This window comes from Canis lupus, chromosome 17, assembly GCF_011100685.1.
Source record: "Canis lupus familiaris isolate Mischka breed German Shepherd chromosome 17, alternate assembly UU_Cfam_GSD_1.0, whole genome shotgun sequence".
NCBI classification, from domain to species: domain Eukaryota; kingdom Metazoa; phylum Chordata; class Mammalia; order Carnivora; family Canidae; genus Canis; species Canis lupus.
In genome coordinates, this window is record NC_049238.1 from 40,531,061 (window position 1) to 40,555,219 (window position 24,159).

Consider the following 24,159-nt stretch of genomic DNA (forward strand, 5'->3'; position numbering starts at 1 on the left):
TACAAAAAGCAAAGCTAAAACAATAAAAACAAAGGGGTTAAAAAAATAAAGGGGTTAAAAATAAAAGAATGCATAGAGATACATTAATCAAATGTAAGCAAAAAAAATAAGTGATAAGAGTAACACTGAATAAATTAGAATTCAAGGCAAATAAAATTAAATGGGACAAAGTAGGTCAAGTTATATTAGTTAAAATACAAACCCCATAATAAAATCAATAACATGAACCTATATGTGCCAGATAATAGTGTAAAAATACATCAAGCAATCACTGTTGGAGGTAGAGGAAAAAGCAAAAAAAACATAATAGTGGTAAGAAATAACACATAGTTATCATTCTGTGACAGATGAAGCAAACTGAAAGCTCTGCCATATATAATTTGAACAATTTAAGTGACATGTGAATAAATTGGCATATATACAACTTTATGCCCTAGTAAAAACAATACCCATGGGGAAAAAAAAACAATACCCATGGAATACTTAGAAGAAGTGGGCTTGCATTTCACATAATGATTAGGATCCTAGTTAGCCCTTACAATGGTTATAACACATGACAAGAATTAGTATTGAAATTCCTGTAGGTACAGAGTATATACAGGGTGCTGTAAGCCTCCCAGCAAGCCAACACAGTCAGTTTGTCTTCCAGTAATGAAACAGGTTCCTTTGGCCAGACATTAGGCAAAATAGTTGGCTTGAATTTCAAGCTAGCAAACCACCTTCTCCAGCTAGTCTTCTGGGATTCTCCTCTGAGAGTCTAATGATAGCAATCAAAGAAGTGTAACAGAAATTTAGTTACACATGAGGCTATGGCCCTGGAGGAGTGTGAACCTCTGTAAGACTTATAATTTATATATGGAATACAGACAATTACATGGTATGAGACCATAGGGCACAGCACATGATATATGTGGTTGTATGATTCAGAGGACCAGATAGTAGAACCACTTATTCTAAAAGGACTCCTTTTTTCTTGCAGTTCTCATTATTTATTGTACAATCACTAGGATTCCAGCTAATGAGAGAGGATAAGACAGCATATTTTAAATAACTTTCAATTAATAGGACATGAAGCACTTAAAAACCATCAAAGATGGGCAGCCCGGGTGGCTCAGCGGTTTAGCGCCGCCTTCAGTCCAGGGCGTGATCCTTGGAGAACCGGGATCCAGTCCCGCATCGGGCTCCCTGCATGGAGCCTGTGTCTCCCTCTGCCTCTCTCTCTGTCTCTCATGAATAAATAAATAAAATCTTAAAAAAAGAGAAACCATTAAAGATAAAAGAAAATTAAGGCAATTAGGAACCTTTTGAAGGTAAGAATGACATTGGAATTATTAAACTTTACCTACAAAGATCTAAATCTCACTTTCAGAACACAAGCCATCCTATCACATATGTGTATAAACCTTTACAATTGTGTAGAATTTCCAGAAATTACCCTGAAATTTAAAAAATAAAAGCAGGAAAGTTGTTTTAAATAGCTGAAACTTTAGTCCCAATTGACGGAGACAACACATGGTGCCTTTTGTCTAAACATGATGAGTTGTTCCAAAAATTACTTCACTTTCTAGCCTCCATTCCTTCCCTCTTTCTTTGCCTCTGTATTATGAGGCTCCATCTAGCTCTTTCTCAGAAATGCTGGCCCATGTAGACTTTAAATCACTACATTTACTCGTTAAATCAATATTCATATTACAAGTATAAGAGTTATTGTTAAAGAGTGGAAACAGAACACAGAACTTCAAATAAGTATGGGGTAAATGAAAGAATAGGTAAGCTACCTAAAAGTAAAAAGAAGAAAAAAATGAAGCAAAGAAAACAGTTGCCAAGAAAAAACATCCCCACAAAATAAGATGGTACAAGTAAGTCCAAATAGATCAAGATTTCTCAGTCTCACCACTATGAACATTTTGGGCCAAGTGGTTGTTCGTTCTCGAAGATTGTTCTGAGTATTACAGGATGTTTAGCCACACCCTTGGTTTCTACCTATGAGATGCCAGTAGCACTACCTCAAACCAAAATGTCTCTAGACATTGCCAAATGTCCCCTGGGAGACAAAATCTTCCCCAGTTGAGAGCCCCTGAAAATAGATCAATAACTGCAATAAATATCTTTGAATTAAAACTTTCATGTTAAAAGAGAAAGAGACTCTCATACTGTTCAACAAAATTCCACTAAAGATACACCCAAAACATCACAATGACACAAAAGAGTAAAAAAATACAGAGTATAGAAATTAGAGGGGGAACACTAACAAAGAGAATTGTGCTGTAATTATATTAACATTCAAAAATATATTTCAAGGCAAAGAACTATTTAGAGTAACAAGGAATATTATTTTTTTAAAAAGATTATTTATTTGGGGGAGATGAAGGGCAGAGGGGGAGGAAGAGAGAAAATGTTCAAGCAGACTCCCTGTTGGGCATGGAGCCGGATGCAGGGCATGATCTCACTGCCCATGAGATTATAACCCGAGCCAAAACTAAGAGTTGGATACTTAACCCACTGAGCCAGCAGGGATGCCTAGAGGAATATTATTTAATAAAAAAGGGGGATCCCTGGGTGGCGCAGCGGTTTGGCGCCTGCCTTTGGCCCAGGGCGTGATCCTGGAGACCTGGGATCGAATCCCACGTCGGGCTCCCGGTGCATGGAGCCTGCTTCTCCCTCCGCCTGTGTCTCTGCCTCTCTCTCTCGATCTCTATGTGTGACTATCATGAATAAAAAAAAAAAAATTAAAAAAAATAAAAAAGGAATAATTTACTAGGATGATAATAATCCTAAACCTATTTATACTGAACAGCATAGTTTCACAAGGTTATGATGGGAAAAATTCTGGAATTTCAAAGTGAAATTAACAATCATAGTAGTATACCTTGATACCTCACTTAGAAACTGACAGATCAATAAAAAACATTAATAAATAAACACATAATTAATACGTTTGATCTAAAGGTCACATATGAAATCTTTTGAGAAAAGACATATGGAACATTTTATGTAGATTGAAATATAAATAAATTACAGAGAATCAATGTCATGCAAATCATGTATATAATTTCCATAACATAATTAAGTTATAAACAATAATAAGATAGTTCCTAATACTTTCAAACTAAAAAGTGTACTTTTAGAATTGAAAGGGCAACATATTAAAACTTTTGGGGAAAATTAACATTGAATATTATAATTAAGAGGACTACCTCTGGGGGAGAGGGAAGGGCTCCTGTGAGCGAGTATAAGAGGATTCTGGGAGGCTGGTACTCTTCTAGTTCTTGGTTTGGGTAGTGGGTTGTAAGTACAGTTAATTTTTGATAATCAAGTTGTACAGTTTAAGTAGGCTCCATGCCCAGTGTGGAGCCCAATGCAAGGCTGGAACTCATAACCCTGACATCAAGACATGAGCTGAAATCAAGAGTTGGATGCTTAACCAACTGATCAACGCAGGTACCCTAAGTTATACAGGTTTGATTTGTGCACTTTTCTATATGTATGTCATCCTTCAATGAAAAGTTAAAAAAAAAACAAAAACCTATGAGATAAAGACAAAGCAATTCTTAGACCTAAGTATATCCCCTTAAAATGGAGATAATAACAAATATAAAATACTGAAAGTTAATGGGCTAAGCATTCAACTCAAGCATTCAACTGGAAAACAAGCAGTTCACAATTTCTTAATAATGAAGAAATTTCTTAGTGAAAAATATTGATATAGCAGAAGGGGTTAAAAGAGACAACAAAGTTAGGATTCAGGAGCCTGTTAACAACTCCCTATAGCAGATCCCTTTTGACATATTACCTATTCGTATACAAATAGGATGTAACAGTATATATTGTGTAAGTCCTTTAAAAACTGAAAATGTTTCTTCTAAGTCACAGCATGCGAACCACATGGCAGTATGCAACCAGGGAACTTCAGGCTTAGGTGGGCGTTCCTATTAGGAGACAGAAAGAAAATAAGTAATGATTCACAAAGACAACCACAAAGTATGCTTTTACCTTGTCTAAGAGAAAGAGCAGGCTCCAATGGCATGTTAAAAGTAACCATTTGCCTAGGAGAAGTACTAAGACAGGGAGAGACTGAAATGGTGTTGAATCAATTCTACCTGAAGACCTTTGCCCAGAAGTGCAGCTGGTGAAAGCTTTCCAGGCTGACAAAAATACTGGCCAATAGGTGCAGACATCATGTCTTTAGAGGGGCTCAAGGTTGGCAGGGTAGAACCAAGCTTGGAGTGGGGCTAAGATGGAATGGCAGCAAGAGTTGAGGGTGCTGTGGCTACTTCTATGGGCCATTAGATTTGTGGTATGTAGGTGAGATATGTCAGTTTAAGGGGCTGGAGCAAGTTTAACAAGAGGATAAACACAAGGAAACTGCAGCAGAACTGATATCACAGTATTCGAGAAGGCGACAGTTTAGTCATATTAGTTCCTGGGCTTTATAATAAAGGATGTGTCCAGGCAAGAGAGAGTTGTGATTTCCCAAACACTGTTGCCAAATCTGTGAACTACAATATTTATTGAATTTTAACTCTTCATATTTGTAAGATGGCCAACTTTTCAAAACATGTTCACATCTATTAACTCTTGGTTACTCTGGACATTCCTCTTGTATAGGTGAGGATAGTGCTACCTGAAGAGGTTCAATTTACCAACATTACCCAGCTACTGGAGATGGAGCTAAGTGACAGCCTGGCCGCTTAGGCCCTCAGTGTCTGCCCCAGTTATACCTTCAGCCCCTGCAGAGCATTGGCAGGTGCTTGTGGGCCCTACCTAGAATAACATTTACAATTTAAACCTGAAACAGGTACCTTTTCTAATCCAGCAGAACCTCGGAGAAAGAAATTCCATTCAGCATCAGTCAAGCTTTCTTGCTGACGCATGATCTCAACACAGAGCAAAAAGCTGTAGATGAGTTTATGCTGTTCAAAAAGTCCCCTCGAAACATTGACATAAGCGGTTAGAAGGGTTTGTTCCAGTAGTATTTCCAAGCGTTGCTGTAGATCATCTGTCCTTAGAGAAGTTTCAATTGTTGTATTGAACAACTGTGTGAAACAGAACTCTATCAGTGCCTCTGATTTAATTCCATTTCTGTGGGAAAAAAAATCCCTGCTCCTCATTCCTGCCCCCTCACTCCTCACTCACTTCAGGGTCCTGTATTCAGTGGGTAAATAGCAGCACAGGAGATGAATACTGTACTATGAAGAAGTCCAGAATTCACCCCAAATCGGTAAGTGTTATTTTCTGAATTCCCTTCCCTCTTCCCATTTTTTTCAGAAATGAGCCACTGCCAAACTCTTGACAATATTCAAAAGGCATCATCTTGATGTGAGGAAGAACGTAGGAAAAAGTTGGTGAGCTAGCATAACCAATTTTTTTCATATCCTTAACCCAGCGTTGATAATAACTTTGTGGTAAGAGGCCTAAGGGAAGGGGAAGGTCATGTGCTCTTCTTGGCACTTCTCCAAGATGATTGTTAGGATGTGGGAAGAATATGTTAGTATGCTAGTATTTTCTCCAAAATTTAAGGGAAAGCCCTTGTTAAGTCTCCCCAAAGTTTGGTTGACAAATGGTAATGGAGGTGTTATTTAGCACACTGAAGAAAAGAGGATCGAGCTTTCTTTAACAACCTGAAAAGAAGCAAAGAAATTAAAAATCCAGTGGAGATGTGACATTTGGTGCCAAAATAAAACATGGTGAACCTTGGCACACGTTGGTAACTGAGAAAAACTGTGGTGGTGAATGGAGGGCATCACTGGGGATGTATGAGTAATGCAAACTCTATCACCCCTGGAAATCTTCAGGTAAATTGACACTGCTGAAGTTTTGTGACATTGCATTTGCTCTTGAGAAAGATGGAATCCTGCCAAAAAGAGGATGAGGGGTCAAAGTATCCTACTCATGAGAATTCTGAGATTCAAGGGTGAATATGAGATTAAGTAGAGACCCCACAAAGACCAAAAGTCTCACAGTAATATGGTGGGGAGTGGGAAGTAACCAAGGGCAGGAGAGCAATGCATGCATGATTCATCTAAAAAAAGGCTGGGAGGTGCAGGGAGGGGTTGGGATAGTCTGTTGTATAAAAAGTTCTGGGGAAAAGAAGATACAGAAACCAATTCGCTTAAGGTGAGTGCTGGCAGAGACTTGAGATATAGCACAGAAAAGTCTAACAGTGGAAGGGAAGTTGGATCACTGACAAAACAACACACTTACCTGTTTAAAATATTTTAATGAATATTGGTACATAGGATCTACTTCTGAGAGGCTTGCAATAACAAAGTACATGACGGAGCCTTGAGTGGCTACTGGACGATACTTCTCACGAGCGATATTTATCATCATTTCAGTGGACTCAGCTTCCTTTAGCCTGATTTTAATGGCACCAGAAGTAATCTGAATAAATATATGAAAACAAGTTCTTAAGGATCCCTTTTTTTTTAAAAAAATGGTGGGATTTTGGGAATAGATCCAGTTAGGTCTAGGAAAGAAATAAGGATAGAGTGAATTAGCGATTATAATAGTAAGGGGGTCCCCAGATGGAATGACTGAGTCTCAGGACTCTGTGACCTTCCCCTGACTGAGCTAACCTCTTTCCTTCCGGAGTGTGGAATAGCAAAAGGGAACAGGCCACATAAGCAGCCCTGACAAAACTGGAGCAGCACTTCTCTGAGACTTGAATCTGAGTGACTTCTGAAATGGAAACACTAACACAGTATTCCCAGTTACTCCCTGATTTCCCCATGAGCAGTCCTCAAATGATGTAGGAATCCATAGCAGAAGAAGGTATGAAGGGAGAAGGGGCATCCAAGAAAATGTCCCAAAGAGGAGGGTAGAGAGAGCCTGGAAGGAAGTGGTATCCCATTCTACTCTGGAATAACGAGGAAGACCAATATTCTCCTCTTTGTTTCCCTAGTGTTCCCAAGTGTAGACATAAGGCAACACATAGCTGTTTGGGAAGGCTTGCTTGTGAAAGGTTATACACCTAAGTTGTTGGAGATACTGGCGGTCTTTGCTGTTTGGGTTAGTGGCTCTGGGGAGCCTTCTGGCCAATGGGCTTTCTAAGGATCATTTCTCTGGCCCCCTTAGTCTCTCTATATTTGCTGCCTGTTTGTCCTCCTCTCCCAACCCTTATTTCTTTCAACTGTGGATATTCCTGGGTTGGGGATTTGTCTCTAGGAAGTCAAAGGGTCTAGGGCAGGGACCATGAAAAATCACCGTGGGAACTGCTGTTCAATATTGGTTCTGTTGAAAGGAAAGCTAAAAAGGGGGTCTGAGCAGGCTTTCTATCTAGACCCTGCTGCACAACCGAAACATAATGAGAGCCACATATATAATTCTATTTTTTTCTAGATTTATGAAAAGTAAAGGAAACAAATGAAATTAATTTTAACAGTGGGACGCCTGGGTAGCTCAGCGGTTGAGTGTCTGCCTTTGGCTCAGGGCATGATCCCAGGGTCCTAGAATCAAGTGCCACACTGGGCTTCCTGCGTGAGGTCTGCTTCTCCCTCTGCCTGTGTCTGCCTCTCTCTGTGTGTCTCTCATGAATAAATAAAATCTTTAGAAAAATTAACAAAAAATTAATATATATTAATTATATATATTGATTATATCAGCATACAATCTATTTAAAATTACTGAGATTTTTAACTTGTTTTTGGATTAAGTCTTTGAAATCTGGTGTGTATTTTATACTAACAACATATCTTAATTCAGGGCTAGCCACATTTCAGGTGCTCAGTAGCCTCATGTGGCTGGTGGCTAAGTTTTAGACTGTCTGCCTCATCCTTCAGGAATCAAAGGCTCAAATTCTTTTTGTATTGACAGCTTAGGAACCTGAGGAGACAAGAAAGGGGAGAGGTGAGTGGAAAACCTCAATCTCAATGCTGGCCTCAACTAAAGAATTTACGTATGAGTAGGAAAAAGGAAGTTGATATGGGAGCAGTTGGATCAAGGAGACCCGCCTGCAAACAATTTTTTATTTTGGGGGGAGCCCATGGCCCTGATAATGAAGAATCCTAGGGCTAAAGAGAAAACAAAGTGGACTACTTTTTTATGTCTGAGAATATTAGAAGACTATACCTGAGCTTAGTAACTACTTATAGATATTATGCCTAAGAGACTTGAGGCCTCAGCAGTGATTAGGGAATATGACACATATTTTAAAATGAGGGCTCTGGGGGGCATCTGACTGGCTTAATCAGAGGAACATGTGACTCTCGATTTCAGGCTTGTGGATTCAAGCTCCACATTAGGTGTAGAGACCATTAAAAAAGTGCCAAAACTTAAAATCAGGGCTCTGAGGGTTTAAGGGAGTACAAACTATAGGCAGGAAGTGGCACAAATGCAGCTCAGGAACAAGTCCTCTCTCTGCCTTATAGAAAGGCTATCTTCAAGGCAACTCCCTGAAGACACAGAAACTAGCTTATAGAGAAAGAAGGCAGTGAGAACACATGTATCTGTTTTACTCCCTACTGAAACCATGATACAGTTATAGTAAAGAGATTTTTGAAAACTGTGCAAACCCACAAAGATAGGAAGAACAGAAGAGATTGAAATATCCATAAAACTTTGGGAATTGGAAAGAGAATAGAGTGGTAATGACTTAGCAGACTTGGGAAAATAGATTCCTAAACTGGCAAAGGGGAAAACCAAGAAATCACTCAATTTGTAAAATACAACCCCTGCAAAAGGCTTAAGAATTAGTGGCATCCAACCACTGGAAGCAGGAAGGACCTATAATAAGAATTGGTTGACAGACTCCCAGATCATCTCCCCACCCAGTCAGGGGGTTGTCTCTTCCCCAGTCTAACTGAAAAATAGAGGTTTCATTCCTGTGGAAATTAAAAGAGGATTTTTTGATGGAAGGAAGCCAAGGACAGTTAAAGGCCAAGTACCATAATGAAAACAGATTAGGTAAAAGTATATACACTGGATGCTGACACCTGGTTCTTCTCCTGTTATCAGCCCTCTAAAATAGTTTCAGCCAAATCTTTATACTTCTAGGTAATGTAAACATTGGATATTTAACTATAATCAGGATATAAGTACAGTAGGAGGCTAGGGGATGGGAAGAGGGTGTGTGTGTGTATATATATATGTGTGTGGTAAAAGTATAGGTGACAGTGAATGTATAAAAGAAAAACTCTACAATTAGCAATATGAGTCCATTATTTAGAGAAAAGATATAAAACTGCAAATAAAACAAGATGAATGTACTTGTCTTTATGGAGGAATTCACGGGTGGTAGTGGTGGTGGTGGCAGGCATAGAGAAGACAGGGAATGCTATCACAAACCTTGTACAAATAGGTTATTCTTTAAGCAATTTGTATGTAAAGCTTTGAAGATTGAGTTAGAGAGAGCATAAGCGGGAGGGACAGAAGGAGAGGGAGAGGCAGAGAGAGAATCTTAAGCAGATGTGGCAGTAAGTGTGGAGCCCAATATGGGGCTCGATCTCATGACCCTGAGATTGTGACCTGAGATGAAACCAAGAGTCAGATGCTTAACCGACTGTGCCACCCAGGCACCCCACATGTAAAGCTTTGATAAAAAAATAATAAATGGGTTAACCACTGACTTCCAGAAACTAAAATCCAAGGAAGAGTGAATGGAAAGAGGTAAAGAGACTGAAGTACAAAGAAGCAAAGAGAGGAAAGAAATGGGAGAGCCAAAATTACTTATTATTGTTTAAATACTGAGATCTCAAGAGACTGTAGGATATAAAGCAGTATCATTTCTGATATCATTGAAGGACAAAGAACATGGTCATCTGTACTTCATGTCAAAAGGATTTCTTTTTAGTGAGTCACTTTCTGTTTCTCATGAATGGACGAAAACAATTTTATGGGTTATATTCCCAGTATACTTTTAAAATTATAGTTTGAATTGGAGAAACGGTTTAGTACAAGATTATGGGTTTAATGTAAAACTTCATCTTACGATTATGACATTTTTATTGAGCTCCAGTTATACACAAGGACATCGTTAGCCCTTGGAGAAGGAGTATCAAGCTGAACTATTCACAGATTCCACACTGAATTCAACAGCCTAACATGGAATTTAAGACATGGGATGTGAGAATGGTGACATAAGGTAAACAACGTCAAGGGCTGTAAAAGAGGTCAGATAACTTGGTTCAGATGTTCCAAGGACAAAGAGATTAATTCCTGCTGGGCATACCCCAGAGGCTTCCTGAAGGGGGTGATATTAATGTGAATATAATTGCTCCTGTCCCAGTTCTTTACATGCCATGCTTGATTTAAAAACTACAGACAAGGGATCCCTGGGTGGCGCAGCGGTTTGGTGCCTGCCTTTGGCCCAGGGCGCGATTCTGGAGACCCAGGATCGAATCCCACATCGGGCTCCCGGTGCATGGAGCCTGCTTCTCCCTCTGCCTGTGTCTCTGCCTCTCTCACTCTCTCTCTGTGACTATCATACATAAAAAAAAAAAAAAAAAAAAAAAACTACAGACAAGAGGAACAGTTGTCCACAATCTATCTACCTCCTCTTCCATTGGGGGATGAGAGGTCCTGCCAACTCGGCTCACTCTTGTGTTACCCCTGACAACCCAGGTGTGGCTGTACGATTCTTGCTATAAGATTGTTGGCGGTACCCTCCAAAGCTGCAGTTGTAACTTCCGAAGCAACACCCCTTCTATCAATGCTGAAACTATTTTCCTTGCCTTTGAGTCCTGGAGTGTGTCAATAAGTTCTTCGTTGTCCAGAATATTTCCCTCAGATGTAAAGAGCATTCTCAGGATTTTCTCCTCGATACTTTTCAGCTGGTTTTTATCTGTGTTGATCCTCACAATGAGCTTGATTCTTTGTTCCTCCAGCTCCGGTTTTTCGAGTCGTACCACGTCACTGGAACCGAAGTTGGAAGACTTCACTTATGGCGTTAGCAGTGCCCTGAAATTGCTTCTATCTTTCTTTGCTACTTAGCTGAGTACAAAGGGTGCTAGCCAAATCCTAGTGCATCAGGCCCTTCTTTGCTGGGTTTACACAGTGGCTCTTCACTGAATAACTTGTTAGTTCTGATTCTTTATCTTGTATTTCAAAACTGACACCCTATCACTGTCCCCATAGCTTCTGCTCGTCTTCTCTTTGGAAAACCTTCTCAGTGCTTGGGTTTCCTAATCCTTCAATTTCTGTTTCTAATGCTTGCTTGTGCCAGTCTGAAAATGGTGCCTGGACATTCTTTTTAAGGGCAATTCTGAAATTCTAGCACCTCCATGAAACAAGTCTTGACTAGGTCTAATAAAGGGGCTTACCTCCAGCTCCACCCCTGTCTAAACATGTGAACTTAGATCTCCTTTCACTTGTGCTTTCGTAATTTGCTCCCAGTCCTATGTTTGCAGGAACTAATCTTTATTAAGCATTACTCAGTGCCAGGTGCCCCACTTAGGATTTTATGAGGATTTCTCTTTTAATTCTTTGAATGCTCCTGTGAGGTGGGCACTATGATTACCACCCCAGCTTGTAGAGGAGGGAACAGAACCTAGGGGGACACTTCCTGAGGTCTAGTGGCTCTGAGAGGTGGAGCTGGCCTTGTCCCTGACTTAGCTGACTCCAGGGCACATGCTTTACCCACTAGGATGAACTTCCTCATTGTTCCTTTATTATGTACATACTGATTTCAGAAACTTTAAAAATTAATATCTGAACACCACAAGAAATCTTAAGTTCATTTGCTAAAATAATTTTTTCAGAAGAGAGGAGTATAAAATATAACCCAGAGATTCTGTACTCTACACCTGAGCTTCAACATTCTCTCTTCCAGGGCACTTCTCTGTGTCCCCAGCAGTCTAACATGCTGACAGCTTGTGACACAACTATATGTTAACTCTTCATGGGAGTGCACTGGTATGAAAACTGGTCAACCATGTCCTTCAAACATGTCCATAAAATGTAGTCTATCCTTTGTCTGGAAAGAAGCCTAGTGGAAGTTAAGTTAGCAGTTGTTAGAATAGATTCCTAAAATAAACAAGGAAAACGTGCCTCACACTCAGTGATTATGGGAATACATCTAGGTGATCTTGACCCAATTTTGGCCTAACTTGAGGGGCTTGACAACTTATTTTAAACATGGGTCTAAATTATTTTTTCCTTTAGAATTAGTGTATGAATATACACATACATACTCATATATATTCACACACACATATAATGAGTTTTTAACCAATATAAATGATATTATTTCAATAAATACATTTTTTGTCTCTTATGCCTGTTGGCTAATTCTGATAATTAATATCAACAATTCATAATCTCATTTTTGGGAAGAGAGAATTAATCACAGAGTGTACTGAAAGAGGGTATTTTTTTGAGGTGGACAAATGTAGGTAAAATTAAGTACACCAAGAAAACACATGTAGACAGACAGGTAAAAGAGGAAAGCTGTATTTGGGAGTTTTTCTCACAGGTATGGAGCAAAGCATCTCAAGGAGCCACACAACCACTGACTTCATTCACTTCCCCAAGGCTGGAAACCCCAGTGAAGGGGAAGAGGCAGGGCTGGGCTGAAGACCTGGTCCAAACCGTGATTGAGAATTAAGGGTATATCCCTAATCTCCTTGAGAAGACTGAGTGAAACTGGCAGCTGCCAAAGTGACAAGAGATGAAGAACCTGGTCCTTTACTATCATTTTTATGACTGAGAACTGGTGAGTGGTGCTTTCACGCATTAAAATGTTTTGTCACAATTTCTAAACAAAATATTAGAAAACTGTGCTTGCTCCCCCTTCCCCCCTCCTTTTTTTACCTTAATAACTGATCCTCTAGACCTGATTTGGTTACAGTGAAATTGATGATGGTAACTTTAATGCACACCTAAAAGAGAAGCAGATTTACATAAAAATGCTTAAGTTCAGATGGGTAAAATAAGAAGTGCTTTCTTTCTTAGAACATGGCTCATTATTACATGGCTGGATGTATCTGAGATCTAATTGTGAACATACCCACCCACCCACACACCCACCAAGTGTACTAGGTCTTACAAAATCCTAATATGACTTCCCCTGAAGTATGAGTGACAGTCTTGTTCCTTACCAGCCATAGTTATAGAACCCTACATGGTGCTTTCAGGAAAGGTGAGCCAGCAAAGGGTTAGAAAAATTTGGCTCTGATTCTAGATGCAGCCTTTAGTGAATGTTGGATAAGCCACCTCACCCATGCCGAGCTTCAGTTCCTGATATTTAAAAATTGGGATAATAATAGTTATAACTCATAGGATATTTGTGAAGACCAAATGAGGTAATAAAATCACTTAGTTACAGTGACTTGTATATAGTTTGTCCTTGTTAAAAAAAAGCAATTACTGGTAATAAATAGAGCTTTATATATATTGTGTCAACAAAAAAAATGTTTGAACACTCTGTATTTTACATGTTATTCTTATTTAATCTTCACAACAAATCCTTGAAGTAGGCTTTATCTCCACTTCTTGGTTAATTGACTTGAGGATCCAGGAACTGGAATAACTGGCCAGAGTCACAGAGCTAATGTTAGGTAAGGTGTGCGATGCTCCCTCTCAGAAGTGGAGTGAGTGAGAAGGTTGTAAGTCATCGGCACATCGGTCACTTTTCTAAACCTCACAGTGGAACTTGGGACATGAGCTCTGCCAGTGGCTGTATGCTGACAAGGAATATCCTGACCTGGGCTTTTAGTGGCATATCCCTCATCTTATTCAAGAGTGTATCAGTTCCATCTCACCTAAGCACATTCAGAGAAGACAGGCAGCTATGAGAAGATCAATAACTAGAAATGACACTATGTGGAATGGTTTATGGAAGGATTTCAGTTCTTGGGGTGTGCGAGGGGAGAGAAAGGGAGTAAGTTCTGATTAGTGAAGTTCTTTCCCCTATCGTGTGGGCCCTGTTGGAGAAGGGGAGACCCGCTGGGCTGGGAAGGTCCTGCCTGGAGCTGGGGCAGCACCGGGGGCTACACGGGAGGCGTGACCCCTTGGAGCCCTGTGCAGGAGGGGAGAAAGGAGACCCAGGTGGCTTCATTTCTGTTGCAACTGCCTTGGGCTCTGCAGCCCGAGTAGGGGTTCTTCCCACTCCCATTGTGGCTCAGGGACGGGCGTGTGGAAGTGAGGTTCACACAGATCCCCTCACAGTCTAAGGGTATGAGGGAGAACAAGATACCCCATCCTCCAGAACTCTAAGTACAGACACACTGGATGTTTGACTCATGAGTCTCTGATGGTGCCAGTCACCAGAGTTTTCAAGCAAGCGACTTCTTTATTTGGGGCTGATTGCCATGGGCATTTGCAAATGTTAACATCAGCATGTCCCCCTCTCCCCACAGACTCTAAGTGAAGCCCTAGGTCATTTATGAGCCACAAGAAGAAGGGCACAAATGGCACTGAGCTGAAGGAGAGAACAGAATGATTAGAAGAGAGTGCTGGCCTGTGTTCTGAAAGCAGCTGTGGGGCCAGAGGGAGGTGGCGAGAGCGCAGAAAAGGAGCAACAGGGCAGCGGACGGTCCAGAGCCTAGGGACCAGGTGGGGAGGGACTCAAGTCCAATTGAATGGCAAACAGAAGGGCAACTAGAATCAGAGTCAGGATGCAGAAGAGAAGCAAGAGTGGAGGACAGTGGAATGAAGGGGGGTGGAAGAGCAGAGGGGGAAGAGGGACCTGGGGGAGGCCCACCAAACGTCAGAGACCCATCACACGTATAGTCCATTGAGGCTGGGAATTCCAGACCAGCAGCTCATACCTCAGGCAGGTAGTGGGGATTTGGCAATTTGGTTGTCATATAGAACCTAAAGTTTTTGTCATAATCAATGTCTGAGTCTCCAAGGTGAATGAGCAGCCGTCCACCACTCATGAAAGTCTGCTTCAAGAGAATGGGTTCTAGAGCTGGATCCAAGGTTTCTTTAAGCTTAAAAGTTAAAATAGAATACAAAAAATAAGCCATTAAAATGGACAGCATCAACTTCTCTAAATTCCTTAGGCCTCCAAATTTACTCAATGAACAATTTTCCCGTGATCTAATAGATATTTCTTACTGTGCACTCACTACCTCTGTGTATTTTCCAGGGGTTATCTTATGGGTAGTAGTCTAAGCAACTAAGAGCATGTGAAGGCAATACAGCTGTTAAGACTAACTGTGCATACCAATCATCCCCATAAGGAAGACTGAGAAAGGAGGGTCTCTATAGGTAGCCCTTCAACAGAACCCCGACAAATGATCTGTTCATGGCTGCTCTAAGGCAGGGGATGGAGGTCTACAGCCTGCAGGTCGAATCCCACCCTCTGTGGCCTGTTTTTGTATGGCTCTTAAGCTGAAAATGATTTCACTCTGTGAAAGGGTTGTAAAAACAAAACCCTAAAACCAAACAAAAACTAAGAAGAATATTCATTTGAATAATATTTACAGAGACTGTATGCAGCCTAAAAAAAAAAAAAAAACCCTGAAAATATCTGGCTCATTATAGAAAAAATTTGTGGCCCTATTTCTGTATGACAGTTATTTTCTTTCCCTCAAAGCAAATTTGATTGTGGGTAAGAACCTGGGCAGACACTTCTATTGGACCCCATGACAAACATCTTCATGTCAGCATGGATGCAATGGAGGTCCATGGCCCAGGAGCTGTCAAAATTTAATTGTAATCCATAGTTAACAAATCTAGTTCACACTGTGATATGATACCCTAGAATGTAAGTTATTTTCATAAAACAAAAGTTTATGAGATAAAATTTTCCTTAGTGATTATGATACAGTTTTGTGCTCTTAAAATCCATTCTATTTCACTGAACAATGCTGGTTGAGGTGGACTAACTCCATTTCACACTCATGACAGGTGGAGACAAAGTTGGAAAATACCACCTTGCAAATGGAGAAAGCAGCGAGGTGCCTAATGCTAATGACTCTAAGTCACAGAAAGCAGGACAGGCCTGGTCAGAGTATCCTGTTCTGGCTGGGGTGCTGACCAGTGGCCCACCCCCTGCTCCTAAAAGCACTTAGCTACAGCTGCAAGGCCCTGCTGTCTGGGGCCTTGCAGAACATCATAGAAACATCATAGAAAGTCTTTTGGCCCCTGCCATGAGAAGAGAAATTCCCCCCGAGACCTCAGTGTTACCAAGTAAACTGGGGTTGAAGAATCCTGCTTGGGGCTAATGTAACTGTACTAATGATTTTGGGAGACTCTACCCTTCCCTGTAACATCAGGGTTTGAGTGAGGGCCTGAGACCCATTACAGAACCTTACCTGTGTCGGTCAAGGCCAGAAGGGTAGAAAATAATATTTATGCTCCCTGGGATGTTTTGCTGGCTTCCCATCATCAGTGTGTGTAGACAGTCCCTGCTGGCCTGATGGCCCTACTGCTCTGCACTTTCATGGCAGCTAACCATCAAGAGCCACAAAGAGGCCTGAGAATCAGCATTGTCAGAAGCCAGAGCTTCTGGCTAACACTAACACCACTATCCCACTAACACCAAAACAATGTCTGGAATCAGAAAAATCATTCAGTCAACAGACTGCTCCCTGTGTGATAGTGCACTGTTTAAGGAGCAAAGCAATTGGTGTGAACAGTTTGCAAATGGAGGTGATGGGTGTCTCTAACACAATGTGGGTGTGGCCTGTATAGGATCCCAGATATGGTCTGAACGTTGGGGACTAACAGGAGAAAAGAAAAGTGAAAAGCAAACCTCTTCCAGTAAGACAGGTAAGCCAAGTCGGATTGAATTTTCAAGTGTACGTAAGAAATTATTATCTGTAAGCTTAATGATCTTTAAACCACTTTTGCTTTCCTTGTTTCTTATCCAACGGTTTGCCTGTTTGATAAAACATAGAGCAGAACACTGGACAGAGTTTTATAAATGACTAGAAAGTTAAAGTTTTTAGAGTAAAGTTTAGAAATTTTGTTCATTTTAGAAATGGGCTTGAAAGATGATAAAGATAAAATAAAATAAAAATACCACCACCATCACCCCCTCTGTAAATAAAAACACCTTTTAAACTCCAGTGCTTGGCTGAACTGAAATTCTTCAGTTTATTCAAATTTGGAACATATTAAGAACAGACACATCTAGGGAAAAAGCCCATCCTTAATCTATTCAAGCTGTCTTTCTTGCTCTGATAGTAGCTCCCTTTTCTAAATCTTACTTAGAAGAATATGATCCATGGACTTAAGAGTCAGACAATGAGATTCTGTAAATTCTAGGCAGACTTGCCCTAAAATCCATCCTACCCTGACTTCATTATGACTCTTCAGACCTTTTAGGAACAAGAACTATATAGGATTGAATTTCTGTTCCCATAGCAAACAGAAAACTAAGGGTCAAGCCCATAAACAAAACTAATCAAAATTAAGTATGCAGAACAGTTGGACTCTTCCCTTTCACCTTCTGCCTCTACAAAAATGAGCAACTTGGACTGGAATACTTTTTTTTAAAGGTTTATTTATTTGAGAGAGAGAGAGAGTGTATGTGAGTGAAGGAGGGGTAGACGGAAGAGCATCTCTAGCGGACACCTCGCTGAGTGCAGAGCCCAATGAAGGGCTTGATCTCAAGACCTCAAGATCATGACCTGAGCCAAAACCAAGAGCTAGATAGTTAACTGACTGAACCACTGGAGTACCCTTGGGACTAGAAGCCTTCTAAACTCCCTTCTAGGTCTAAATCCCCAACATCTTACAAGTGTGTTCAAATCCACTTTTAGAATTCGGAACAGACAGCATAACATTAAGCAGAGCTAGGAGGCTGCTCTTCATCTGATGCACTTGTTACGCACCTGATCCTGGGGATCAATCATCAAAGGCCACCGTCTCCCTTGAGTAACCAAAATGCCATTTTCTGTTGATATCATGTCACGGGGCAGCCCATCAGTGTTCCACTGCCGTATTTCATAGGGATCACCAAGAATGTTAATGAGACTAAAGGAAGGATTGATTGGGATCTCCAGAGACAGACAGTCCTGGATCCAATACTCTATAAGCTGTGGGAGGAGGAAAGTTTACTTGTATATAGTCAGAACACTTGGTAAATGAGGATACACAAAATGTTATGGCTAAAGTCAGTTCTATGTATCTCTTGCTGCACCCTAGGCATTAAGGCACAGGACACAGGAAGTGGAATAACTAACAGTTGGGAGATCTGGGGCCTAGAACCATATCACAAACTAGCTGTGGCCTTGGGAATGTCATTCCCCTTGTCTGAACCTCAGTTTTCTCATGTATAAATGACAAAGGTTGTCAAAGTAGTCTCAACCAGGGCTGTATTGTCCCCCTTGGGAGTATCTGGAAGCATGTGGAGACGTTTGGGGTTATCACAATGACTATGGGTGCCACTAGCAATTAGTGGGTGAGGCAGAGGATGTTAGCATGTTACCTCCTTCAGTTAGTGGTATAGTCCAAAAGCATAATTGGCACTGTCCACATGGCACCAGATGACCCCTGAGCTCCTGTTGAATCTCTGAGTCCTTTACTAACTAGATTTTATAACTCAAGGGCAAAGAAGAAACCTTTTTAAGGAAGGCATTTCATAAAAATGGCTTGAAAATCTCTCCAAATAATTTAGTGTCCTGCTCCTTTCCATTGCCTAGCCCTTTGTAGCAGTCTTGCCAAATCAGAACACTTCATCCTGGTTGACTTTAAATATTTATTTATTTATTTTAGAGATAGATCAGGGCGGGGGTTGGGGGTGGCGGGAGGTTGGGGATGGGGAGATAAGGGGATGGAGGAGGGACAGAGGGAGAGAATCTCAAGCAGAGTCCACACTGAATGTGGAGCCAGATGTGGGGCTCCATCTCATGACCCTGATATCAGGACCTGAGACAAAATCAAGAGTCAGCCACTTAACTGACTGAGCCACACAGGTTCCCCCATCCTGGCTAACTTTAGATGCTGCTTCTGATCATAAGGGGAGGGGACTCCCTGTCCCATTTTCTTCCCCAGGTTCTTGAGTTATATAAGGAAATGGTATCTAACTTTCTAAGGTAGGAAAGGAAAAGAAGGAGGGTGTTAAGGAAATCCTGTGGTAGACAATTGCTGCCTGATGGGGGTAGGTGGAGGGCTGTGGGGTGTATAAGTAAGTTTCCATCATGGAGAACTTTCATCGTGGAGAGCCTCCCTGTAAACTCAGAAAAATGATCTCCCCTGCCCTGCCTCTGCCAGTTTCAGTTGCTTTTCACCACTTCTCACAGAAAGTGAGTTTACTCACCGATTGCCTATACTGGGCTGTGAAGGCCCCATAATACGCGACACAAGCTGCTGCTATAAACACATTCCCAATTATATTTGATATCTCCTCATTGAATTTCTGGATGCTTTCTTCCCATCGAACTTGCTCATCTCCTAATGCAGCCGTCAGCTTTCCAGCACGTATCAGACGTGCTTTGGTCAGGGCCATAGTTTTTGCTAGAAGATTTTAAGAAAATCAAGTTATGCTATTCGTATTTTCCTAAAATAAAGAAATTTCTTCACCTGCTTTTTTTTTTTTTTTAATAGCAGCGTTATTTAGCTAATGGTGTCAGTATATCTCTATGAAACCTCACGGCAATTCAGCATTATTTCCCATTCCAGAACCAAGTCCAAGTTTGCCTCTTCCATGCAAACAACTCCTTTTTGATAATCTATTACTCTGGCTGAAGATAGCTTTCTTTGTGTCTGTGTAGTATTTATTTTGTGGATCAAATTCATATGCTGCATTGTGTTATAACGGAACATATCCTAACATGTTGGCCATGTCCCAAAAGTTTGCCACTCTTGCTCTGGAGCCATAGTTCTTTCAAGCTTCCCATACAGGAGTTGAACGTATGCCATATATGCAGTTCTAATCTTACACTAGAAGGCCAGTGCAGTACACTCATGGAAATACGTGCTACATGTTGGATGGAAGCAGAGATCTGATGGCCTGAACTCTACTTTTAGAAATCAGGCAACTCCTTGTGGTATATATATACAATGGACTATCACTCAGCCATCGGAAAGGATGTTTACCATTTACATCAATGTGGATAAAACTGGAGGGTATTACGCTGAGCAAAATGAGTCAATCAGAGAAAGACAATTATCATATGGTATCACTCATATGTGGAATATAAGAAATAGCACAGAGGATCATAGGAGAAGGGCGGGAAAACCAAATAGGAGTCATCAGACAGGGAGCAAAACCAAGAGAGACTTTTTAAAAAGATTATTTACTTATTTGACAGAGAGAGAGAGAGAGAGAGCAGAACAAGCAATGAGGGGGACAGAGAAAGGGAGAAGCAGGCTCTCCATTGAGCAGGGAGCCCCTATGTGGCACTCAATCCCAGGACCCTGGGATCATGACCTGAGCCAAAGGCAGATGCTTAACCAACTGAGCCACTCAGGTGCCCACCATGAGAGACTTTTAACTCTAGGAATCAAACTGAGGGTTGCTGGAGAGGAGATGGGGTAACTGAGTGATGGGCATTAAGGAGGACACATGATGTGATGAGCACTGGGTGTTATATACAAGTGATGAATTATTGAACTCTACATCTGAAACTGATAATGTACTATATGTTGGCTAATTGAATTTAAATTAAAAAAATCAGGCAACTCCTGACCACCATACATTTTATGAGTTACTTACCCAGACTTTCTTTCTCATTTACACTTTTGTCATATTCATCTTGTAAGGCCTGTATTTGATCTTCTACTTGCTTTAGTAATGCTTGCTTTTCTCTCAGTGTAGCCATAGTAATATCAAGTTCAGCCTAATAAAATTAAGTAAATATTTAAAATGAAAATCCAAGGTCCCCAAAGAAGGTCAAATTTGCCCACTTAATAACACATTTAAAAAAATACAATTTATGTTCTCTTTTTCTTGTCTCAAAGATCTTGATATGGTATACAAAGTTAAAACAAATGTAAGGGTGCCTGGGTTAAGCTTCTGCCTTCAGCTTAGGTTATGATTCCCAAGGTTCTGGGATCAAGCCAGGCATTGGGCTCCCTGCTCTGTGGACAGCTTGCTTCTCCCTCTCCCTCTGCTATTCCCCTTGCTGTGTGCTCTCTCTCTCTCTCTCTGTCAAATAAATAAATAAAATATTAAAAAGAAAATAAAGTAAAATATAAGAGCAGAACCACAACAGAACAAAACAAAACAAGAAAGAAAGCTTAATAAAATAAATCATAGAAGGAATGGAGGAACAGTGCAATGTACCATTGTACATTAATCCTAGAGCATTTGGGATTAATGTACCATTGCACATTAATCCTAAAGCATGTAGGATTAATTAATTAATTTAATTAATCCTAAAGCATTTGGGGTTACTACAATAGATTAAATGATGAAATAAATGAAAGATTCATGCAACTGGGAAAACTAGTCTTTCCTAAATAGTTCTCTAGAGCAGGGGTCTGCAAACCAAATTTAGCCTGCTGCCTGTTTTTGTACAGTGAACAAACTTAGATTGGTTTTATGTTTTTAAATAATTGGGGAAAGGGCTGCCTGGGTGGCTCAGTGGTTTAGCGCCGCCTTCAGCCCAGGGAGGGCACTGGGATAGAGTCCCACGTCCAGCTCCGTACATGGAGCCTGCTACTCCCTCTGTCTGTGTCTCTGCCTCTCTCTCTCTCTGTGTCTCTCATTAATAAATAAATAAAATCTTTAAAAAAATAGTTGGGGAAAAAATAGAATATTTCATGACACGTGATAATTGTAAAAAGTTACATTCTTGTGTGCATAAATAAAGTGACATTGGAACCTAGCCATGCTTACTCGTGTGTATTAGTGATGGCTGGTTCTGTGCTGCAACAGCAGAGTTCAGGAATTGCAATGGAGACCATATAGCCAGCAAAACTTAAAATATTTACTCTTGAAAAAGTTGCTATGCTTGCTCTAGAGCCACAGTTCTTTCAGTAACTGGCTCCACACAATGAGCATTCTTTGTTCTGCTTGGGATCTCACATCCGATTGTGGCTTAAGCTGGTTTTAGTTTTTTGTTTTTTGTTTTTTTAAATTTTTTTAAAAATTTATTTATCATAGTCACAGAGAGAGAGAGAGAGAGGCAGAGACACAGGCAGAGGGAGAAGCAGGCTCCATGCACCGGGAGCCCGACGTGGGATTCGATCCCGGGTCTCCAGGATCGCGCCCTGGGCCAAAGGCAGGCGCCAAACCACTGCGCCACCCAGGGATCCCTTAAGCTGGTTTTAGAACCTCAGATGACACCACGGAGTGTGGGAGTATTAGCAATGCAACCCAGAGCATCAGATGCTAGAGCTAAAAGGACACCTCAAAAATACCATTGGTCTGATGATGTGAATATACTAAGGACTCATTTTCCTTTCATGCTGGGAAAGGGCTGATTTTAGAGGTCATTTCTGAAAAAAGAATCTTCGCCAGCTATCTTTCTACAACAAAAACTAAGTGTCAAGAGCATTGTTACTATCTACGTTGCACAAAGTCACGGGAGCTTGAATGATTAATGATCACGGTTTTTAATTGCATAAAATATTGTGATACAAATAATGTACCTGTGCAGCACGGAGTTTTTGCCTCTTTGGTTCGACTTCTTTGACTACCCTAGAGTATAAATCCATCGCTCTTACCCACATGCACATGGATTTACATGCTCTGGACACTTTCTCTACTTTTTCAGGCACAAAATCAGGATTGTTAATATACTTTTGAAGTCTTGCCAATATCTGGGGCTTTATGTTTTCCTTATCATATTCTAAAAGTCTTCTTAGGAAGTTAGAGTCACCAAGAAGTTGCTTGGCTGTTGGCCAATCAGGCCTAAAAGACAGACATGAGAAGTTAATAGCACTGTAATAAAGTAATTTAAGAACAAAAGAAATATGTTCTTTTGAGAATATTAAGATATTATCCCAGTCAGTGGGTAGTTTTAATCCCGATACTATAATCCCAGTATATGGTAATTAAGTGTACCATAATTCCTGGGTAGACATTCCTGGATGACTAATGTTTCATACAACCCAGTTTTGGTAGAGAAAGGGATGATAAAATTGTAGTTTTAGAAATGTAAGACATCACAGAAATAATAGTTTTATTTGTACAATGCCCCAGCCTCACGGTTTTTACCCCACCTGCTTTAGTTTACGTCTTTAAAATTTCTTGCCAGGACACTACAATCACGTTCTTACCAGTTTTGTGTCTCTCAGTCAACCTTGGACCTTGTGAACTTTTGCCAGATTGGTCTTTCCTACATGAAAATCTGATTATGTCAAAAATATTCAATGGTTCTCAGTCTTCTCTGGCCGGGGCTTTTTGTCTGTGCTTTGCTTCAGAAGTCCCAGGCTCTACCCAAGGAGCAGGAAGCTGAGTGGGGGCCCTTTGGGCCCTTTACCCTTGCTCAATCAGTTTTACAGGGAAAGATTTCTTATAATTTTAATTTAAAAAAATGGGTATTACTAAAGAAGGTTTAAAAACTCATACCCCAGGATGAAACACAAGACCTTGCATGCTATAATCACTGTCCCTCTACCCAACCCCATCCCATTCCATGAGCATCAAAGGTCCCTGAGCTCTCGCCACAGCCTCACTCTCCACCTGAGAACATCATCTCCCCAAAACCGGCTCACACCTCTCTACGAGCAGACTCCATTTTTGGAACTTCCAAGTGCCATGTGAATTTCGCATATCTTGAAATTATTATTTTTCATGTCTGTCTCCCCACTATACTACATGTGCCTTATAGAGAAGAGCTTCGTATCTCCCATCATCTAGCACAACACAGATGTGCAAAAAAATGCTTGTTGGATCAATCTGTTGAATGACCAAACCAGTGAGAAGGCAGAGGAGAGAATGAGGACATATAAACAAAAATGTAGAAAAGCATCAATGAAATTCCACCATGCAGTTCAGTAACACATGATTATGGATGTACTCACTTGGCATTCAAGAGAATAGAAATGGCTTCCATAACAGTCATGACCATATCTGGGGGCTTTGTAAAAACCCTGATTTCTGAAATGTCTGCTTTATCTAAGGAATCCAGGGCTTTATTAGCAGCATCAAGGGCAGGGAGAGCTTCTTCAAGGTCTCTTTGAGCATCATCAGCGATTGCTTGGGTTTCTTCAGCTTTCACTTTGGCTGTCGCTTCATCTTCTTGCACAATGCTGCGGACCTAACCATTGAAACATGACTGCTTAGGTGGTCTCAGTATTTGAATTTCAATGTTTAAAAACAAAGCCAATAATAATGTCATATTTGCCCCTCTGGATTACACCAATAATGAAAGAGGA

At 40.7% G+C, this 24,159-nt stretch overlaps 2 protein-coding genes and 1 long non-coding RNA gene across 3 annotated transcripts in view; 2 read left to right on the forward strand and 1 right to left on the reverse strand.

Moving 5' to 3' along the window:
- Positions 1 to 5,409, forward strand: part of TRABD2A (TraB domain containing 2A) — a 109,656-nt gene extending 104,247 nt beyond the window's left edge. Inside the window, exon 8 of the transcript XR_005372486.1 lies at positions 5,269 to 5,409. The gene's annotated coding sequence lies outside the window, so the exon portion shown is untranslated. The remainder of the gene's footprint in view (positions 1 to 5,268) is intronic.
- Positions 1 to 24,159, reverse strand: part of DNAH6 (dynein axonemal heavy chain 6) — a 234,851-nt gene that overhangs the window by 50,854 nt on the left and 159,838 nt on the right. The window contains exons 53-64 of the mRNA XM_038561598.1: positions 23,806 to 24,041; positions 22,429 to 22,690; positions 20,549 to 20,672; positions 19,151 to 19,347; positions 17,724 to 17,927; positions 16,640 to 16,765; positions 14,706 to 14,870; positions 12,748 to 12,815; positions 10,671 to 10,851; positions 6,205 to 6,384; positions 4,803 to 5,036; positions 3,794 to 3,929 (exon numbers count right to left, since the gene is read on the reverse strand). Of these exons, the coding sequence (XP_038417526.1) occupies positions 3,794 to 3,929; positions 4,803 to 5,036; positions 6,205 to 6,384; positions 10,671 to 10,851; positions 12,748 to 12,815; positions 14,706 to 14,870; positions 16,640 to 16,765; positions 17,724 to 17,927; positions 19,151 to 19,347; positions 20,549 to 20,672; positions 22,429 to 22,690; positions 23,806 to 24,041 (2,113 nt within the window). The remainder of the gene's footprint in view (positions 1 to 3,793; positions 3,930 to 4,802; positions 5,037 to 6,204; positions 6,385 to 10,670; positions 10,852 to 12,747; positions 12,816 to 14,705; positions 14,871 to 16,639; positions 16,766 to 17,723; positions 17,928 to 19,150; positions 19,348 to 20,548; positions 20,673 to 22,428; positions 22,691 to 23,805; positions 24,042 to 24,159) is intronic.
- Positions 10,557 to 24,159, forward strand: part of LOC119869757 — a 51,490-nt gene continuing 37,887 nt past the window's right edge. The window contains exons 1-2 of the long non-coding RNA XR_005372488.1: positions 10,557 to 12,649; positions 16,579 to 16,656. This is a non-coding gene — a long non-coding RNA (uncharacterized LOC119869757). The remainder of the gene's footprint in view (positions 12,650 to 16,578; positions 16,657 to 24,159) is intronic.